The sequence below is a fragment of the Thunnus maccoyii genome, chromosome 10 (genome assembly GCF_910596095.1).
Source record: "Thunnus maccoyii chromosome 10, fThuMac1.1, whole genome shotgun sequence".
NCBI classification, from domain to species: Eukaryota; Metazoa; Chordata; class Actinopteri; order Scombriformes; family Scombridae; genus Thunnus; species Thunnus maccoyii.
Genome location: NC_056542.1, coordinates 18,820,950 through 18,842,377, shown reverse-complemented (window position 1 = coordinate 18,842,377; position 21,428 = coordinate 18,820,950). Strand labels below are relative to the sequence as shown.

The following is a 21,428-nucleotide window of genomic DNA, read 5'->3' as shown; positions in this document are numbered from 1 at the left end:
ACATTTGTTCACTGAACAGTACATGAAGTAAAAAGATTTTAATAACACGCACACACAAACCTACAGCTCTGAGAATCAAAAGTGAACCTGCCGTTGTATTTAGCAGAAGTGACACCTTTTTAAACCATGCATGGCTTGGTTTGCTTAAATTATATTTTAGAATAATACTGCTTTTAGTCTATAATACACTATTCTACACATGGAGCAAAAAAAAAAAAAAAAAAAACAGAACATAAATGACATTGTCATGACATATACATCATTTTACAGCATTCCCCCATATTACTTTACACATCTATTCTGTCTTGTATTTGATAAAAACAGTACAATCTGGGAAAACAATGAGCTCCTCCCCCAAAACTTCAGTTCTACTTTTCTTCAGCTAGAAGTTGCATGCTACACATTGAATCTAAGGTGCTGAATAGTTTTCAGTAAATTCTACAAAAAAAAAAAAAAAAAAGTACTGCTGGTGGTGTTTTATGAAGCTTTATCATGATGTTGCGCTAGATTCTTGTTTCAATGGCTATGTTTCCATCACAGTGAAAAATTTGCGAGCGGATAGATTTAGTTTGCAACTTGCGAGCCAAGACATAAACTGAAATTACGCATGTTATGAATTTAGCCATTCCAAATTAATTAATAGCACAATGAGCTCAGAAATAGTCAAAAAAAAAAAAACAAATAACAGGCCTACATAATCAAAAAAAAAATAAAATCAACCGCGGGCTCCTTCTCTTCTTCACTTCAATACAGATTTACATGTTTAAAAATCGATAAGTTACGGAGATTTTTTATGTGCGTCCATATTACTAATAAATCATGTAACCCCTGATGTTCACATTCAAAGTTAAAGAAAGGAGCGTCTCCTGCAAATGACAAAGATCTCCAGTGATGCAAGTTGAACTTACACATTAATTTGGCCTGGCCCGTTTTAAAACATTTCAACAAGATCTTGACTCGAGTGGAACAAAGCGCGTCCGTATTCTACAGTAAGGCAACAGGATACAGCTAATGTGCATAACCGATCCTCGAGTTGTCATAAATACTTTAAAGCTATCTCCATAACAAACTATTTGATCCGAGACGTAACATGGAAAAAAAAAAAAAAAAAAAAAACAGAAATTTTTTGTCAGGACAAGTTTAAAAACACTGGTTAAAAATAAATCACAGCTCGTGAATGATGCAATATCATCCTCACCCCTCACAGACTGCACATCTGTTGTATTAACATTTTCTTGATTACATGTCCCTGAAAACGTCTTAATAAATAACTGTCTCTGAAAGGCACTCTGAAATGTGCAGCTCATAAGTTTCTACAAAATAACTCAATGAAGATAGCTCACATGTAACATTTGTGCCTGCTTTTCTCCGTCCAGTCGGTGCCACTAAAGACAGTGAACTGCATCAGTGAGAACAGGTCACATGATGCAATTTATCTCTATTTGTTTAAGCTAAAAACATGAGCATGATGAGCATTAATTAGTCTGAATCTAGTGGTATCACCAGTTTTATCCACAGTTATTGAACTGTAGTTAATCATTTGCACTGTTTCCTGCTCTCCTAATTTCCTTCTTAAATCACTAAAATTACACAAAATTTAGTTGCACGTATGTGATGAAACTCTTTGATCAGACATCGTGAAGATAACTGTGCTACTGTTGAACTGCTGGTTGATCTGTTAAAAGTATATTTTTTTCGGATTCAGATGTCAAGAGTGGTTCATCAGTGTCAAGGATTTCACATTCCATTGATACCTAACTTTTACATCCAGTGCACTTGTTCCTTATTTGAGCACCTTGAGCAAAATGACTAGAAACACAAAACTACCACAGTAGTATATTACAGAATAACCCTCTGCACGCAGACATCTACTCAATAGATGAAAAAGTCTTTGAATTTGTCACTAAAAGCTGCAGGGCTGACACTAAACCCGAGCAAACAGTTAGTGGAGAGTTTAGTGTCTGTATCAGGCTTCGTGCCGCACACCTTTCAGCCCTCTGGATTCAGTCAAGGCCACGGAGATTGAAGCATACGCACTGCCATCTTTTTTTGATGCCTTCGGCCTTTAAAAAAAAAACAAAAAAACAAAACACACTTTTGCGTGGGGTGTTTGTGTGCAATGTCAAAGGATGATTGTGATTTAGCCTCATGAGTGCAGATCGTCGATGTTTATCCATTAACAGCAAAGCTTAGTGGTTTGAATGCAGCGCTCTGCCCGTGAATAAAACTCTCGTTCAGCCTTGTATCCACTCTCCTCAGGAAGCGCTTGTGTCAAGCCTGTGTAAACCGAACGCATAAAGATGAGATCAACTCATCAAAGCTGGGGAGGGAGGGAGGGGGCGGGGCGGTGGGGGGGGGGGATTTTAGCGCCAAGCCAGAGTAGTGGGTTGCCATGATGAGTGAAGGCAGTGGAGGGGCAGTGAAAGGGCTTGCAGACGTCTTCGTGTCTGATGGGATCCGGGTTCTGCTCACACCTGCATCTCTGAACCGCTGGACAAGCCGAGAGCGTTGGCCTCCTCTGTCGTCAAACCGTTCTTCAGTGTCCTTCTCACTGTGCAGCAAGAAAACAAAAAAAGACAAATATATTACTATAGAATTTGCACATGAGAATGAATTAAGGCGCTCGTCCGATGCTCCTCATAACTCACATGACTTTCGGTTGGCTCGGGAGCGCCTCCTCTCTCGAGGTTGCGTCCGCTGGCTGGGCCCCTGAGTGGCTGACCTAACTATCCTCTCCATGATCTCATCAGCTGTATCATCTGTGCAGTTCACTGGGTCGTCACTGCTAGTGCACCATGGGGGGACACGCCCTGAAAAATAAAATAAAGACAGAACGGATAAGAAAACAGCAGGCTAAATAATGAAGCTTGTGGGATATGACTGAACGCTCCGCAACAGCTACTAAATGGACCTTGAGGTGAGATTGATTGCTTCTTCAGGGCTCCTGAAGCTGTTACTGTACACCCACATAGGAGAACTAATCTCAGTGTTCTGGATATATGATGAGATTATATAAATATATGAAAGTTATGTAGGTGCTGTAACAGTATAGCACGTTTATGAGGCTGACCTCTAGTGCTGCTGGCTCTGGTGCGTGTACGGAGGCCCGGCACCGTTGACACTCCGCTCTCTCCGCCCTGCAGGCTGCTCTTCAGCACGGCCTTCATGTTCTCGTGTTCAGCTGCATCTTCAGCGTACTGGATACCCTGAGGCTGGCTTTCCTGTGCGTCTGGCGGGCCGTTGCCAAATTTACCACTCTGTAGGGGAGCGGGGAGGACACAAGATTATGATATCTGACATTTTTCTTAGTAGGAGATGGTGCGAATCACGGCCATGCTCTGGTTACACTGGTTAATTTTTACTATGACGCAGCATTTTCCAGCCTAAAATAAGAACAGTTAGTTATTTCAAAGAGTCACAAGTTCCAGATACACTGTTTATTCTGTAAGTAAACAACCAGGCAACAATCTCCCTTTTCTCCATGACTGTACCTTTCAACAATGCAGACATGTGAGTGTGAGCTACGTATGTTGGACATATGAATCTCATTCAGGTTCAAAAGTCAAACTTTGAGTCCTCCTGAGGTCCATTAATCTCTACCAGGAAGTAGCTGTGACTCCTTCCAGTGAGATTCACTCAACACTCCTGCCGACAGCATGCAAACACCTCGCTGTCATCGCTGTCGAGCTTCCTCATTCATGTGAGGTCACGCAGACACACACAGAACCCGTCAGTCTGACTAATGACACGTCCTTTGTTAATGCACAAAATGTAAACGCACCCGTTATTGTTCAAAGTTACAACAACAAAGTCTGTTTGAATGTTAATCACGAGGTTTGCATGCACTTGACTGCACACAAAGTCACCTCCTACCTCACCATCTTCATCCTCACTCTACAGAGATTAGGGAAATGGGGAAAAAATGCTGTGAAGTGTGTTGTAAGAACAGTATACAGCTGTTATCATATATATACAAAATGTAACCACAAAGTTGGTCTCACCAACCCTGAGGTTGTTTCTCAAACCACAAAGAGGCACCTAATCTTTGATTTGTATTGTAAACATTAAATGAATAGTTCGACATTTTTGGCAAATACTTATTTGCTTTCATGCCAGAGGTAGATGAGAAAATCAATAGAACTCTCATGTTTGTACAGTAAATATGAAGCTGGAGCCAGCAGACAGTTAGCTTAGCTTAGCATAAAGACTGAAAACAGGGGGAAACGGCTAGCCTGGTTCTGGCTGCAGCATCATATTGAATAGAGAGATGAGAGAGTGGAATCAATCTTCTCATCTAACTCTCAGCAAGAAAGCAAAAAAAGGTCCAAAAATGTCTAACTATTCCTTTAAACTTCAAAACGGCTATGAGGTTTACACCCCCTATCAGCAATATACTATAAATGTGTAATAGCATAAAACACATTGAAAATGGATGCAAGCTGTGGAAGAAGAGAGCACATTTGATTGAACATCTTTGTAAGAGTGTGGTTAAGGTGTGGACCTTGTTATTTCTCCTTTAGGAACATCCAAAGGTTTGAATTTTCACACAGTGATTGAATTAGGGTCCCTTTGAAGAGAGAGGGGCCCCTGCCAAGGCTCGCTGTGGAGTCCACTCTGAGCAGCCGACTCCTCGGGGTTTAAGGGATTTTAATCATACAGGGAGGTGTTTGCACTGGCCTTTCTTAGCCTGCTGCAGCTACAGAATGGGATACACTAAAAACAACTCACTGATTGTTGTTACAGTAACCTATACATACGAAGACAGAGGAACTATGCTGATGTCATCACAAATGTATGCCATGTCTGTCAGAGACGGCCACATTTGGTGCCTTAACCAGATTATGGATATAACCAGCATCTGGGGATTGTTCATATTGTTTCATAAAATTGAGAAAGTACAAACCAAACAAAGACGAGGATCAGGAAATGGAGAAAGTGTACATGTGACCCTTGCTTGTGGTGAAGACCACTTACATCTGTTATCATTTTTCCCCTGGTCTTGTTCCTCTCTCGGTGGTTGGCCCTCTTCTGTTTCTGTTGTAGCACGCGCTCTCGTGTTGTGCGATACTCCAGGGCAAATTCACTCAGGATCTTGCTAAAGCGATGAATGCTGACCTCACGTACCGCGTATATCGGATGACCCAGGAATAGCAGAAAGGCGTGAAACCTGCAGATGTGTAATGAAAAATCACATCACTGTCACCATGAACAAACACAAAAAAATTGCACTGACACTGAAACAGAAATAAATAGATTGACAGTGTATTTAATCTTGGAAAAATGCAAGAAAACAGACTCATTAGGTCTATAACTGAACGTACCTGTTGAGTATTCTTCGATGTACGATCTTCAGAATAATAATCCTCTCCGCACAGTCTTTAAGGAAGTCTGACATTTTTTGTTTCAATGCTGGTTTCATCTCATGTTTCGCAATGACCTTGAGGTGATCCCATGATGCTTTGCACCTTCGCTCCATCTGGGCCAGATTGTCTTGAAGTTGGTCGAAATCCACCTGACAACAATACCACAGAACAGAACTCACTACAGATGGTTGGTGACATTTGCGACTGCTGCTACTAAAAATGTGTTTAAAAACACAAACTGACGCTTTGCAGAAATCGTTTCATGAGTTGTTTTTTTTTAAAAAAGTGAATAATTCAAACTTTTGTCAGGCGGGTGATCGCTCCTATCTCGGAGTAGAGGTCAGTGCTGTCGGGAAACTTCTCCACCACGATGGTGCAGGCATGGTGCAGCAGGGACTGCTTGTGAACTGTGTCCTTCACCTCTGGGACTTTCTCCAAGTAACTCAGCTCAAAGCCTTTAGCCTACAGATGTACACACACACACACACAGCAACACACTCAGGAAGAGGGGCAGAAACAACTGTCTGAAATTAACAATCAAGAGCCCCGACTAGAGGACCAAATTGCGGTGAATTTCCTTTCTGGCACAGTCAGAAAAAGGGACTCAATGGAGTGCGCCGAGCAGATATGTAGATTCATTAGGCTGTGATTATCAGAAACCACAATCTACTTCAGACCCGACCGATTGTTCTGCTCACCACAGCGGAGCTAAAAAAGCCAGAACATATCATGAAAGACATAATCCTAACAGGATCTCCCTTGTTCTTCTGCCAGTTTTAAATGGCTTACTGCAAAATATAAATGCAGCCATTATTTACGGGAACTACTTGTTTTGATGTTGATGACTTATGTTTTCCTTTTGCATGTTTGGCTCTTGTAAGGTTCAAACACACACACACACACACACTCATTCATAGACTTAACACATAGATGCATGCACACAAAGGGAACACGCAAGGCCACAGAAACCCCCATCACAAAGCGAGACAAAAAAAAAAAAAAAAAGCAGTCTGAGACACAGATGCAAGTTCCACACAACCAAACACAAACTTCCAGAAAACACAATCACACAATCTCCCTCCTTTTTTCTTCTCAGACAGACAGAGCCAGGTTCAGCAGAGGCCTGGACGAGCTTTTTTTACTGTAGAAGGTCAGTGTCCGGTGCAGACAGTCAGGCAGCACACAGCACATTCTTTAACACACAGAGAGTCCACTGTTATCCTTGCCAAATAAATATGTTGTCGGGGGAGTTGAGGGAGGAGGAGGAGCAAGAAAGGAAACAGAGGAAGTGAGTTAGAGACATAGCGGGAGAGAAAGTGGAAAAAAAAAGAGGAACCTCTAAGCCGTATATATGTCTTGAGGGTTACTCACGGTAGTGCCGTTGAGGAAGTTGCCGATGGTCAGCAACGTGGTTAAGATGTAGCGGAGTGTTTTGTTTTTCTCTAACTGGTCCATCCCTTCTTTAAGATCCTGAAGAGGCTCCGCTACCTCCTAAAAGAGCATAAAAAGACACACATTATCTATATTTGCTAGTTCATATATTTCCAAAGAATTCTGCTCTTTTTTCCCTGATAAGGATGTTTGATTACGTAGTAATGAGAAGATTGATACTTCTCTCACATCTGTACGGTAAATATAAAGCTACAGCCAGCAGCTGTTAGCTTAACTTAAAGACTAGAAACAGCTAGCCGGACTCTGAAGAAATGGTCCCACACATAAACTCCCATAAAACCACAATAAGTGTTTAAACAAACGAGACATGATGTGTTAATTAGTGAGCTTTAGGTGCCGGTGAGCAGATTTTTTGCCTTTTCTCGCTGTTTCCAGCCTTCATATTTGTTTCCAAACTTCATATTTACCGTACAGACGTCAGAGCGATAAACTTCTCATCTAACACTCTGCAAGAGCGGATAAGCATATTTCCCAAAATATCAAACTATTCCTTTAATTCATGATTCAATTTAAAGCGTCCAATCCTAATTGTTTTACTTACTTACTTATATAGCTGGCCAAGGTGTGATGTATCTGCATTAGGGCTAAACAATTAATCAAAATTTTATCGAAATCACAATATGGCCTACTGCAATTTTCAAATTGCAGGAGGCGCAAAATTTAAGGAGAAATGTGTGTCAAAATACCATTTGTGCATCGTATTCTACAAACTTAAGAAAACATCTTTGGTACAGATCCCCGCAAAAAATCACACCATTATTATTAATATGTTTTTAAATGAGAATAATGATGTATAAATCATCATTCCCTCTAATAATGTAAATCATCAGTCAAAATAGTATAGTCCTAATCTGCACGGACTCAAGAGTGAACAGGGATAACCTTCTCAATAAGCTCATAGTCCATCTTGAATGCCCACAGCTGCAGGCGAGCAGACAGCTCTGTGATGGAGGAGAGGGTGAGAAGGAACTGCTCAGCGCTGCCCAAGGGGATATCAGGGTTGACCAGCTGAGCCTCCTGGATCCTCTGCTTCTCTTCCTCTGTGGGGATCATCGTCAGGATTTTCTAGGGGTGGGATGGAGACATGAGAGGAGGGGAGGGGAAGGGAAAGTCTTACCGGCTCATTCATCAAGTCAGCATATCAAAAATGTTTCAATGCCTGCGCAAAACTTTTACACAATATGTCAGGGAGTAAATCATAAAGAGGGAGAGGAAACAAATTGATTCTGACATTTCCAGCTCTGTTTATCTAAGATGTTTCCAGCTTTCCCACAGACTTGTGTGACATCTGAACTTTCAACCTTACGCTTGTCGTCTGGCTGAAAATACTTCCAGAGGCAAAAGGCGGAAAGGAATACTCCTCTCCTCTGAACTCAAGGAGAAGCTCTGAAAACGGCAGGTTATATAATACCAAAGGGATGCAACATTCATCATTATCTGCTGATGTGCAGCCCCTCAAAAGCCTACAGTATGGTTTTTATAAAGACCTGAAAATATGCATGTGGAGCTACCTTTTAATCATCACTGTGATTAATTATATGAAAACAGCCGTGCAGCCAGAAAATCACATGATATGTCAACATTGTGGTCAACCCATGCTGGGTAAATATCATTCAAGAAAACCATGTTTACTTTGGATCCTGTGAGCTTGAATGGGTTTTTATTTGATGGGACTACACTAGACAGTACTTACTGTAATAATATGGAGCACAAATTTAGTTGTACTGTATTCGTCCTAAAACAAAATCTCTTTAAAAAATGCTTACCTCAATGCCCTCTTTGTTCAGTGCGTACTCATCGAAGTTGAGGATAGCTGTCTTGATGGTGCGAGGAGGGGGTAAGACAGTCAAGCCGATGTTTATTGCGTTGCTTCGTTTGGAATCCAGGACTATGATTTCTTGTCGTTTGCCATCAACTGCAGCTTTCTATGAGACAAACAAGGGTTAAATGGTGCATATTAGACAACAAACACATACAAAACAAGACAATTCATCATTTTCATTCCTGTATCCTGATGTGATCTCCTGCCTCTTCCTAATATTGTCATGCTTATTTGCTCACCGGATAACCTCATTTATGTAAGACACCAGTAGTTTAGCCACACTAAATTCACAAAATAATCCATTTCAAATACATTTCCTGGTAGCAGGAAGTCCTGAACTATGGGAAAGGAACCTTGACAAATCAGAGCTGCAACATTAATCTGGTTATGAAAAATATATTAATACTGCATGGTTCTACTGTAAGTTCGACAATAAGTTACCTTTGTAACAGGCAGCTCCTTGGATTTGGACTCAAACAGCTGCTCCAGTTTGGACGTGTCCAGTTTAATTGGCTCCAGTTTGGACCACAGGGACTCCTTACAGAATTTATGGCTCTTACACTGCCAGTCCACGGGACGCACCTCGTTCCAGAAGAGACGGATGGTCTTCTTCTTCTTCTGGAAGAGAGGCACCTCCCCTCGACTCAGTTGAGGGGAAGGTGGAGGGATGGGGGCCATGAATGGTGGAGGTGGGGGCATCATTTTGCCGAGGATGGGAGGAGGTGGGGGGCACCCAAACAAGGGCGGGGGTGGCGGTAGGGCAGCGTTGCACGGGGGAGGAGGAGGTGGTGGTAAAAGATCGCCCGACCCCATCACGTTGTCCATATCTAAAATATCCATGTCATCCTCATCCTTCAGGTCTGTGAAGTCCATTTCTTTGATCCGTAGCTCCCTGGGTGTGGCCATCAGCTGATCCCAGATATAGTCTGACTCTTTCTTCGGGGGTAAAGCTGATGAGACAGCAGTTGATGATTTGTCAGTCTGCTGCTGCTGCTGCTGCTGTTGCTGCTGCTGCTGCTCTTTTGAGGCCTCCACCTCAGGAGGAGATGATAGGCCTTTGACCAAATCTCCAAATTTCTCCGCCACTGCTCGGACACTGCCCTGGTTGTCCAGATGCCCGACTTCCAGTTTTTTCACATTTTCTTCTCTGGCCTGTCTGTGAGCCTCCAGTGTGGAGATCCTGCTGGCCAGGCTCGCCACAGAAGAGTCACTGACCTCTGTCTCCTTCTCACATTTACAGTTTTCTTTCTCTGTCTCACCTACGTTCTCTTCATCCTTGCTGGTCGCCTTCTGAGCATAGAGCATGTCCAGCATGAAGCGCTTGCTATTGAGTATTTTGTTGCACTGGTCGTTCACATCTGCATCTTTAATGCACTGCGTCCATTGGCCTGTTGTTGTGGAAACAATTTGACATATAGTACCAGTCAAAAGTTTGGACACACTTTCTCATTCAACATCCCTTTGATAGATATACATGGATGATTATCAAAGCATGTAAAATCAGCACCAAATCATACCTGCTTCAATGTCATTGGTGAGTTTCTCCTCCCGCTCCTCCCTCTCCAGAGTGCTACTCGTAGAGGAGATGCTGGATGCGGAGCAGTTGTCCTTCTCATTCACTTCCTCGTTCTGTCTCTCCTTCTCACTCAGCATTACACTGTCTTCTACATCCCTTTCCATCGGCTGCTCCTTCTCTGACCCCTCCTCTAACTCAACATCCACCTCCACATCTGTCTCTGCCACCTCCGCTACATCGGCTACCTCCGCTTCTTCCACCTGCTCTTCTACGTCTCCCTCATTCATGCACTGTTTCTGTTCCTCCAGCTTCTCCTGCTCTCGCCTCTCTTCTTTCTCTGTGCCTGCCTGTTCGTCTGCTGCTGGCTCCGCAATTACACTCTGGTCAGACTGAGTCTCATCAACATCCTCCGTCTCTGCAGGCGACTCAGTCTCAGTCTGCTGCTTGTCTGGCTCAGGAGGAGGTGTGGGGGAAGGTTCTGATACTGTTAACTCTGGCGCTGGGCTTTTGGTTCTGGTCTGTGGGTCAAGGTTTGGCTCTGAGATGTGTTCTGTTCCTGGAAGAGAAATCAGAACGTGGAAAAAAAAAAGTTACTTTAAGTACTTCAGTTATGTGACTGTACATTATCTGATAGTCTTCAGAGACATTCTTCGTTTATGATTAAAAGAGCTTTAAATTGTTTCCTGACATGTCCTTAATTGCAGTGAGAAATTGTCTAAACTCAACTTAAGGTTCCAGACTTTAAAAGTAATTCAAAAAGCAATCAAATTCTATTACCATGGCTCATGACCGTACAACATGACTGTAACTCACAGCGTTAGTGGCTCTGAGAGAGTTTACAACTTCTGAGAGAAAAATAGTTATATTTAAATATTCTCTTTAGTAGACACCAACTAAGTATGTTTAAAAAAAACAGCTACTATATTTGATAGGTAGGTAAAAAATAAAAGGAAAATCTTTTTTTTCTTCTGCAAAATGTCCTGAATTACACAAGAAACAAAGCTTTTTTTCATTGCAGCCATGACAAATTACCTTTAAGTCACTGAGGCTGTTTTTATCAGGATCTCATTAAAGCTATTTCAAATGTAGGAAATTTAGAAGTGTATGTGCACCTCCACCTCCTCATAACCACTCTTCACCCTCTTTAGACACACTTACACACTCAAAATCTCTGTATCTTTTCTCTGACAATAACCCTGTTTCACATATACACTTTGACTTGTATTTCTAGAGTCAGGGAGTTATTCTCAACAATAAGAAGTGCAGCTGAATCAAATTTCAGCACTATAATCACCCTGCAAGTGTTAATGCCGAGCCCTGTGTGTGTGACAGGTGCACTGACAGTTTGTATTGTCTCTGCCAGCTCTGTAAGCCAACATTACAGTCCATTCATGCTCGTATCTCTCAAGTGCTAATGATGAATAAATGGTTGGCAAACACCATTTACCCGATGTCTGCTGTGCGCTGGCGACCGTGTCTTCTTGTGAGATGATGGATGAGGGTGTGGCAGAGCGAGATACAGAGCGGCTGGCAGGGTTGGAACTCAAACACAAAGTGATCTCTGTCCGTCCTCTTGTTGGCGCTCTGGGTCGCTCCCGCTCAAACTCCTCTGCAGCTAGCCTCTCCACAGCCTTGTACCTGCAACAGCAAAGAGTAGCTTCCAGATGTCTGCGCACTGTGGTTTAGATGTGTGCTGATCCGCACTAAAAGTTAGCAACTGTTCAAATCTTAGTTCAGCCAATTCGATAGTTGTGGTATAATTAAACAGAAACTTATTGACTATCATATGAAAATATTACAACTGCAATTGAAGGGATTATACCATCCTCATTCTATGATTTTTTTCAAGATAACTTTTTAGAGATATGAGGATTTCATCCAACAGTGATGAAAAATTCAGTTGGGTTTTAGTGAACACTAGCTATGATGTCGGCATTTATGCTGTTAACAGTCATGACAGGTTTGTCTTATTCCTGGGTAATTATGGAAAAACGGAGTTGTAATCTCATTACTGGAGGGACTCAAATGATGACTGATGAAATCCTTTTTCAAAGTTTCCAAAGTGTCATTAAACGTTTCTGGCTAGTGTTTTCTGATCTCAATACACTGAACCAGAAGCACATTCCAGTTCACAGGGGTGAAATAGGTGACGAAGGTAAGAATAAGCTATAAAACATACAGATGAAGTCATTGGGAGACAACTGGACCAGATCGAAGCCAAAACACAATTACACAGTTGTCCTGTTAACGTTGGGATATCTTAATGGTGAGCAGGCCTAGAGGGGCCCTGACACCTATAATTCAGCCTGACGCTGGGTGTAATGCACTTTACATCTGCTATCAATTTTAGAAGAGGATCTCAAAGCATTTACAAATCTCCTTTGTTTTTTATGTATCTTCACAACTGGAGCATTATTGTGAATCCATGTGAACTCATGAAAGTATGAAAGTTATGAAAGTTTACTCACCTTTCCTCTCTGGCTTGTCTTACTTCATCCCTCTTGTCTACATAATCTTGACTGAGACAAAAATGTAGAAAGACAGAAACAGCCAGAAGAGAGTGATAAAGAGAAAATTTAGAACATAATATGGATAAATTATTTTTTTTTTATATATGTTTGCATTTTATGTGGATATTAAATTTGATGATTGCATAACTGAAAATTATATTTTAAGCACAAAGAAATAAAACTGAGCAATATAATATGCTAAGGCAATACACCTGAGCTGACCAAGCTGCTACCCAGGTCCTCCCGCCATGATTCACTATCTATATATGAGCCTTAAAAAGAGACACAACCCAGCTCTCATGAGTTTGACTCAAGACTAGAGCCACATGTTTCTCAAAATTTCAAAGGTCAATTCGAATGTCTTCATTGGCTGTGTAGCTACCCATGATACAATTTAAAGAAATAATATTGTCACTCTGATATGAAGTCATACAGTGCTCTGACAGTAGCTGTGTCTGATTTGTAAGTTGAGACTGACTTTAAGCGGTTCCTCTCTTCCCTTTCGATCCTCTGCAGACGCTCCTCTCTTTCCAAGCGCCTCCTCTCTCTCTCTGCAGCCAGAGACTCCTGATGTTGTCTGAAAGATGAAGTTAGCAAGCCCCCTAAGGAAGGTCTGCATGCAAAAGAGACAAAAAATATGTGAAAACATGAATAACATTGAGTGATGAGTCTGTGTTTTCATTTAAATATGTTCACATTTGTTCAAAGGGAACTTTGCAGATGGGGTGAGTAACATTTTAACAGCCATATCCAAAAAATGTTCTGCCTTAGCTGTGGAACAGTTGACATGCCAACCTGTCAGGTTTGGTGTCTGCTGTGGAAGTCGCTGAACTAGTGAAACGATGGATGGGTGATGTAGGAGCCTGGTGCCTGCCAGGGTATGGAGTGCCATTGGCACTTATTCTGTAAAAAGGGAAAAATAAAAAAGGGGGAAAATAAATGCTTTGTTCTCTTCTAACATATTTTTCCAAGACAGAGAAGAGGGCTGGACATTACTTCAAGGATCTGTGAGGTGCGATGTGAATTCCAATGCCATACTGCAGGGCAGTTTACACTGAGATATGACTGTGCTGGATAAAAGAACAATGCTGCTAAGCACTCTGCCTTTGGAATTTAAACAACTTTCCTGTAAAGAAATCCATGCCAAAAACCCTGAAAGGGTACCTGCAGGTGCATTGCTTATCCGTGCTTGTGCATGGGGGCAATCTTTCATAAATTCATCTTTTTACCAGACCTAGTCTTTTATGAGAGGCCTTGTAATTGTTCTGAGGAATTTGCATCATGCACATTTTGTCCTAGAAAAGTTGTGCAATACATTGTGTGTAAATAAAAACAGTTAACAAAGATGATAGAATAATAATTGAAAACAAACTAGTGTTCTTTTACTAGTGCTACAGCTACAAAACTTTTATGTAGACTTCACTATGTCCACGTCTCCCTGAAACTACTAATGCATCTCAAAAGTCAGTTCAGTAAAACAACTCATGTGGAATAGATTATTATGTAAATGTAGAACATGTACAAGGTTAATGTTAATGTTTGGCATCTAGGCTCGGACCTCCCCCCACAAGCAAACGCCATGCTCAGGACAGCAGGGAGTGGGGATGATGACACTAACTTGCCTCCTAGGGGAAAGTAGATTCAGAGCCTACAGGTGGATGCAGGGCTTTTGAATTGCTATAAGAACAGCAGAAGTGGCAGCAGCCGTAGCAGCAAGTGACAGCATAGCTTTCAGATGAGCGGTGTGGCAGGAAGCAGGCAGAAAAAGAGCAATCAGAGCACTGATGCTGTGCGTTGGATACAGGCTGTTGTGAGAGGAGTACGCCCTGTTTGAACTAGCTCGCAGGCTTCGCTTCATAAATAATATGCGTCTTGCCTCTGCACACTCTTGTAACAGTTGACCTGTTGACTTCTGTCCTTACCTTTCAGCCCAGCAGGGCTTTCTAGCAGTGAAAGATGAAGGGGAGTTGTTTGTGTCTGTCAGACTGAAGATGGAAGGCACAGTAAAAAAAAAAAAAGAGAGTAACAGTCAGGTCAGACACTCCAAAGATAAAAGAATAAGGTGTTAGTCACACAGACAAGATAGTAAGGTAGTAGTTGAAGGTTGAAGGGCTGCAAGACCACACGACAGAGACGACAGGGGCAAGACATTATCTCTGTTAGTCTTACCCATTCCATGTGTTATTTAGAAAGCAAGAAAACTACTGTAAACTAGATCACTTTTTATGGTCCGTTGCATAAAAAACAGGGAATCATTTTTTTCTTAGATGGCATCAGGGATACACACGCAGAGGAACTACTGTGCCAGTTTAGATGTGGCTGTCCATCCTGTTTCCATTGCAACAGATCTCTGCAGGACTGTGAACAACTAAGAGTGACTATGACTCATGCTAATACTAAAAGTTCCTTAATACTTTGAATTAATTTATTGACTTGTCTTGGATTAAGTGTGGTGCAGAGCCACAATGAAAGACAGATGAGTAGTAAATACAGTATCTGCAAAATAACTGTTTCCAGCAACTGAGAAGAGAAAAGGAAGTAATTATGACTTTCCTTTTTTCTTGTACCGTGTGTCTTTGGAGATGACAGATGCCACATAAATCACTTTTGGTGGAAAATAAAGACCTTATGCTCACTATGATGAAGAAAACATTTTTTAAGGATGAAGGAGGTGGAGAGGAGACTAAGCTATAGTATGTTCACCACAAATAACTTCATGGTATGCAATTATGAAGAGCATCATTTTAAAATAATATTTTGAATTTTAGCATTTTTGTATTTCTGTTTTTACTCTGATGATGCTTGTGGGTGTCTCTGCTGAGTGTACAGTGAGCTACATAGAGACACAGACATCAGTGATGGGGGGAGGACAGTGTGTTTGGACATTGTAAAAGGTATAATGGGAGTCCGTATGCAACACATGTAGGTGAACTGTAGCTCCTACGCTCTACCTGAAGTGCCTTTCTCTTTTCGAGCCCGTCTCACTCTCCTTGGACCCAACAGACACCTGGCTCTGGTTCAAGTCAGGGGATGGTGAGAGAGGAAAGGGGGATGTGGTTGGGGTAGACTGACAGTGACATTGGCTCAGACGGTGAGCAGAGCCTGGCACTTTACTCAGAGCGACAGGGAAGACACTGTCAGGTGGCTGGGGAGGTGCAGACCAAGGACTAAAGGTCCTCTGTTTAGGTGCGACGGACACAGGAGAAGATGTCCTGGTCTTGAAGCCGAGATATTCTCTCTGCCCTTCAGGGTCACTGGCTTTAGGGAGGACGCTGGCCATACACTTTAAGTTCAAACACATGTTAGGGGTGTCTGCTACAGCTGGTGCCCCACTAGGATGACAAAATACAAGAGAGCAGGAGTCCAGATGGGTAGAAGGACAGAATTATACTTTTAAACTATGGCAGAGAAACTATGGAAATACAAAGGGAATGGGGGATTGTTTCACACCTAGCAAACTAGTTATCCTAAAATACCTGTGAGCGCCCTGTCTAGAGGACTCAATGACTGGATGACTTTCATCATCTGCCTCTTCCTCGTCCTCCTCATCCTCCTCCTCCTCCTCATCTCCTTCCTCCTCCTCCTCCTCCTCCTCTTCCTCTTCCTCTTCTCTGTGGCGAGAGGATGGTTCGAGGGTTGAAAGGAGGAAAGGGAGGATGTAGGCAGGCAAGAGGGAAGAGAAGTTGGACAGAGACAACATGAAAACACACAGAGGCAAATGAGCCCAGAGAGACAACACAAAAACGACAAACACCACACACAGTGCATGCTTGTCAGAAAAGCAAGAGGTTATTAGTGCGGAAGATTGAGAAGGTTAGTAGGTTTTTACAACAATCTCTCTTGACATCTCAAAATGTTAACAACGCACAGGCACGGGCAACAGTTCAAACTACACATAAATGACATTTCTGTAGTCACATTAATAAAAATTACTTCTACTTCTTCTAATTGAGAAAAAAAAAAAAGATTCATTTCAATAACCAGTGTTAGGGCTGTAGGAGATATCTTCTGTGTTTGAACTGATAGTCTGGGATACATCGTCATACATGAGTCTGTGGCCGGTTTGCTACTTGGATCCATCCCTCTTGGCTGTCTGGATTTCATTAACAATATGGAAAATGGTGATCTTCAAAGGCGGCTTGAATTTCCTGTGGTGGGCTGGACGAAGCTAGTCTAGTATCATATGACCTGCTGGATTGAATTTAAGTATACCTGAAGACCTGAATACTACCACAAATTTTAGTAGGTATGCCACTTAAAAAAAAAAAAAAAAAAAAAAAAAAAAAGAAGCTGTTTGTTATTAATTATAGGGGATTGGAAAATGTGGTACTAGGAAAGGCTGTGATCGGTGGTGATTTTAAAGACAAAAAGGAAGACTTAGTAATTCCCTGTTTAAAATTAAAACCCAAATTTTGTCTGATGACTCATGACCTATAATAAAAAGCAGAATAACAGGTTAATATAATTTCCATGAATAGGGACTGTCTGACTAGGTTTTCCCGGTGTTTTTATAGGGCAGAGTCCAAGCTACTGTATAATTAAACGAGATTGCAATTAGCTTCTTGCCTGAATCACCAGTTGCGGTTTCTCTTGAGTTTGTTTAGTCACAAAAGGTTAACCGTATATAAAACTGATGGCTTGGTGGAGTTTAAGTTCAATACGCTCTCAATGAAGGAAGCGTGACTTGAAACAGATCGCAGATAGTTCATATCATGTGTTTACAGAAGCTTCCTATTTCCATCAGTGGCAGAAGAATGTCTTTGACAGTGGGAAAATTAATTTAAATGTCACTTTGCAGCAGCAGTTTCTTCTTCGCCTTTCTTTAAATGACTATATAATTAAATTCTCTGCTTTGGCTCTGGATAGAGTGAAAGCATCTCTCCAAGACTGAAATATAATACAACACTTGCCGTTAAGCTGTTCCCAGTGAAAAAACTAAATACTCCATGGACGCAGGAATAGTCTGTGATACCTTTTTTTTTTTGTTGCAGCTATTTCTCAGGGTTTAAAATATACAAGATCAAAACAAATCCTCCTGGCTGAACCCTTTAAAACCAGCATCAAACCAAGTTCAAGCTAAAATGGAAGCAAGGATCAAGTGTCTTTTTTTTTTTTCTTGGATATCTTCCATTTTTCCACTTTCCCATCCATCTCTGTCCTCCCCTCACCTCACCTTTCACTGATGTCTTCAACACGTTGGCCGCCAAAGGGCAGGAAGCTGCTTGTATGAGTATGAGGGCTGCTGGGTGATGCTGGGGCAGAGGCGGGACCTCTGCCATTCTGGAGCGAATGTCTCCGGCTGCGTCTTCTCTCCAGGCCGCGCTTTTCGTTGGAGCCCCCGACACTAGCCCGACGTCGGTCCTTCCGGGCGTTAGGAGGCAACTGAGATTCTTCATCACCGTCCTCATGGCGGAGAGTCAACTGGGACAATGAAGCCGAACAGAGAAACTGAGTAAATAAACTGCTTTATAAACTTCATAAACAGCAACCTTGAACATCACTTTTTGGTACATACTGCACATCTGGCAGCCCGTCAGAAGTCATGTGGCCTACGCTCTATTATGAGACGCATGTTAACACCACATTAAGCTTGTTTGTTATATGATGTGTAGGCTTCCTGACCTCATAGATGTTGAACTGCTCTACGAGGTCGAGGTCAGTGCCCTTCCTGCTCAGATGTCTCTGGGCCATGGCTTCAATGCTCTGCTCCTCCAGACAGTCTACCATGTCGTAGTAGGAGTCCTGGTCTGGGAGGCCTGCCAGAGTCTGAAACATAAGCACACACATAAGTTCTATACTGTCATGTCTCTGTCATGTTTCAGATTAACTGTTAAGAGAAAAAGAAAAGCTGGAACGTTAGAGAAAGATCACCTGAGAGACAGAATGGAGTAAAAACACTAAATCTGTTTTCTTTAAACCTTGTATTGAAAATGTGATCTGTAGCAAGATACGCTATCTAAATAAAATTCATTCAGTAGTATTTAAATGGATTTATAATGTTTGTATTTTGAATCAAGTCTAATCAGATCAGAATTTCAGTGAACTAATGAAAACATGGCATGTGAATGATGTGAATGATATTGTAGAGTTTTTACATAGTTTTTTATGTTAATGAAGGTCATTTCAGGATTCTTTTGTTGCCTCCTTCACTAGATGAATGGATAGAAAACTTTTCAGTCATCAACATTTTATTCTAGGTGACACATCTCAAATGTAATCACACACTACAGATTGGTTGACATGGGCTGGCAGATCTGTTGCGTTCGCACAAGAAATGGGGTTCGAAAGAGGCATATGCCACTTCCCAAAAGTTGCGATCTACAAAAACAAACTTGATGGGAGAATGTGCGCACCTGTACGTGAACTCTGACCCATGCGTACGAACATTTTGGAGACAGGGGGAAATTAGCGACACAGATGGTGAGGTGTTGAATTGAATAATTATTCCTCTCACGCATTTAATTTCACTTCATATCATGTGTTGATTCCAGAGATCCACTTTATCATAAACATTCAAACCTGCAGTGTTATCTGTACTTGTGCTTGTAGTGAGACATAACTATTCCATAAGCACCTTTCAATTTGAAAAGATATGAGCCAACTCAAATCTTAAATCAAAGTCCGCTTTCATCGGCGCTGTCTCACCCGGAGCACAGAGGAGAGGGTCAGTTGAGGAGCAGCATAGCAGCTGTTGAAATGAATGATGTGGCAGGTGGCAGGATCCTGGAAAGTCTGGCTTGCTGTTCCCCGATATTAACCCTGAATATACTGATTCCTTTTCACCTCAACCGCGTCAACTAACTGATGAACTTGTCATCGTCAGTTGTAGTAAGGTGACATCAAATAACTTAAACAAATGTAACTTAAAAATCATTGCAGATCACAGCGCTGACAGATTTTTAATAATATCTTCTAATACTGTGTAAATATCACCAAGTACGAGTGCACTGGAGACACAACGATGGCTGCCACACACATGCTGCCCTCTCCAGTCAGCTAACCCAGCACATCTTCACTACCTGCACTCATATATGGACTGTGTAGATTAGAGAAACACTTGTATGCTGGATTTTGGAGTAAATATAAATGAATACAGTGTTTATTTTATTGTAGATATTGAGTGTTACTTAAAACTACTTAAAATTGGTTAGCTGGGAACTGGCCTGCTGCAGGGTGTGGTAATAACTTAACCAAAGAAGTCTGACTTTATGATCCAGAGGAATGTTTATTGAAGTTGTACATGGTTGTTTTGTGTTACGCAACCTTACATAACTTCAAGAAGTCCAAAAACGTGGAAATAAAACAGTAAAAGTCAGTTTACGGCTGTTGCGGCCCTTCCTCTGCAGCTGGCCGAGCGCAAGTGATGAGCGAAAGGGTGCATACACTGACCATTGACACTGATTGGTCAGGCGTCTCAAGACAGAGAGACTGATTGGTGCGGCTAAAGAAACACATGTACATCAATATTCACGAATACTTTTGCATTGACAATTTATGGTTGAATGCGGGCGTGTAGAGGGATAGATATGAGGCTGATCCAGGTGCGCATATTTCCAGGTGGACTGTGATTTATAAAGGGAAAAATATGTGCATTCATGCGTACACACGGTTTTATAAATCTGATTATTTTTTGACGCACTTTTGTGTGCATGCACTTTTATTATGGATCCTATGCACTGTTTTAGAAATGAGACCCCTTATCACATTTTGGAAACAGTACTGCTGTACTGTGAGCATTTACACCTTATATTGGCATACTTTTCTCCTCATCCAGATCAGATATTCAGATGTCGATCTAATTTTAATGTGAAAATTGGGTCTTGAAGCTAGAGGCCTAAAAGAGGGAGCTAATAGAGCAAATCATGTTAGAAAATAACTGGTATACTGCTTGTTGATACTGTAGTAATGTAAGGAATGATTTACTGACCTTATTGATGAGTGTCATTGCATACACCAGCAGCTCTGTATCCACTCCATCCTTCTCATCCAAAATCTCCATGACATTTGACCACAGTTTTGTGCCTGCACCAGCAAAACACATACAACGCATTATAAATCACAAGACAAGCTTCAAACGAAACAGCTAGACACAGCTACCTTTACTTCAAGGTTTAAAAAGACACTGAATGATAATAGTAAAGACTGAATAATGTCCATGTGCTCATCTTACGGCGTAAAAAAAACTGTTGTAGCTCCACCAACACCAAGGAATCAAAAGAATTGCAAAGTCTTTAGCAAAGTGGAAATGGAAAAACAGAGCAGAGGCGACTTGATCTCCAACGAGAAAGAAGCTGCTCAGAGTCTGAGCCACAAGGGTCAAGTCCATCTCCTTTTCATCAGGAGACCGGGGATCAGGTTTAGTCTTCTTACGCAACAGCAGAAGTGACGGGATAAGACAGAGCTGAGACAGAGGGATACCCGACCCCTGCACGCTGATGCTCAACCCCCTGTTGTACGCCACAGCACAATGTGGAGCTTTTAGAGTGGCAGGTAACTGAACCCCAGTGCAGGCGAGAGTTGCAGTCTTTCTCAATAAGCCTCGTTCCATGCATGGCCAGGGAGCTGCTCAGGGCAACTGATCTGACTACCGTGTAATGGGAAACTGTCTGTGATCTGCGGTCACCTGAAGAGCACCACAGCACTACCAAAATGGATGGCTAGAAGGGTAGAATTGAATGGAAAAATCTACCCTGAAGAGGAAATGTACATGTTTTTTCTATAATATTTTACTGCTCAGGGTTAACTGGTGAGTTTGAACAAGTCTC

At 41.8% G+C, this 21,428-nt stretch overlaps 1 protein-coding gene across 5 annotated transcripts in view; it reads right to left on the bottom strand.

The window, feature by feature from the left end:
• Positions 1-2,337: 2,337 nt before the first annotated feature.
• fhod3b (formin homology 2 domain containing 3b) overlaps positions 2,338-21,428 on the bottom strand; it is a 112,556-nt gene continuing 93,465 nt past the window's right edge. For 2 of the 5 annotated variants that reach the window (XM_042422810.1, XM_042422808.1), the window contains exons 8-26: positions 20,591-20,685; positions 18,286-18,429; positions 17,837-18,084; positions 14,586-14,648; positions 13,459-13,566; positions 13,142-13,276; positions 12,622-12,672; positions 11,601-11,791; positions 10,155-10,709; positions 9,079-10,025; positions 8,582-8,740; positions 7,698-7,880; positions 6,735-6,854; positions 5,664-5,825; positions 5,322-5,512; positions 4,975-5,167; positions 3,071-3,257; positions 2,649-2,810; positions 2,338-2,551 (exon numbers count right to left, since the gene is read on the bottom strand). In XM_042422810.1, the coding sequence (XP_042278744.1) occupies positions 2,469-2,551; positions 2,649-2,810; positions 3,071-3,257; positions 4,975-5,167; positions 5,322-5,512; positions 5,664-5,825; positions 6,735-6,854; positions 7,698-7,880; positions 8,582-8,740; positions 9,079-10,025; positions 10,155-10,709; positions 11,601-11,791; positions 12,622-12,672; positions 13,142-13,276; positions 13,459-13,566; positions 14,586-14,648; positions 17,837-18,084; positions 18,286-18,429; positions 20,591-20,685 (3,977 nt within the window). In that variant the 3' untranslated portion in view covers positions 2,338-2,468. Of the gene's footprint in view, positions 2,552-2,648; positions 2,811-3,070; positions 3,258-4,974; positions 5,168-5,321; positions 5,513-5,663; positions 5,826-6,734; positions 6,855-7,697; positions 7,881-8,581; positions 8,741-9,078; positions 10,026-10,154; positions 10,710-11,600; positions 11,792-12,621; positions 12,673-13,141; positions 13,277-13,458; positions 13,567-14,585; positions 14,649-15,614; positions 16,207-17,836; positions 18,085-18,285; positions 18,430-20,590; positions 20,686-21,428 lie in introns of those variants that run through there. The other 3 variants (XM_042422809.1, XM_042422812.1, XM_042422811.1) reach the window with 3 other exon arrangements.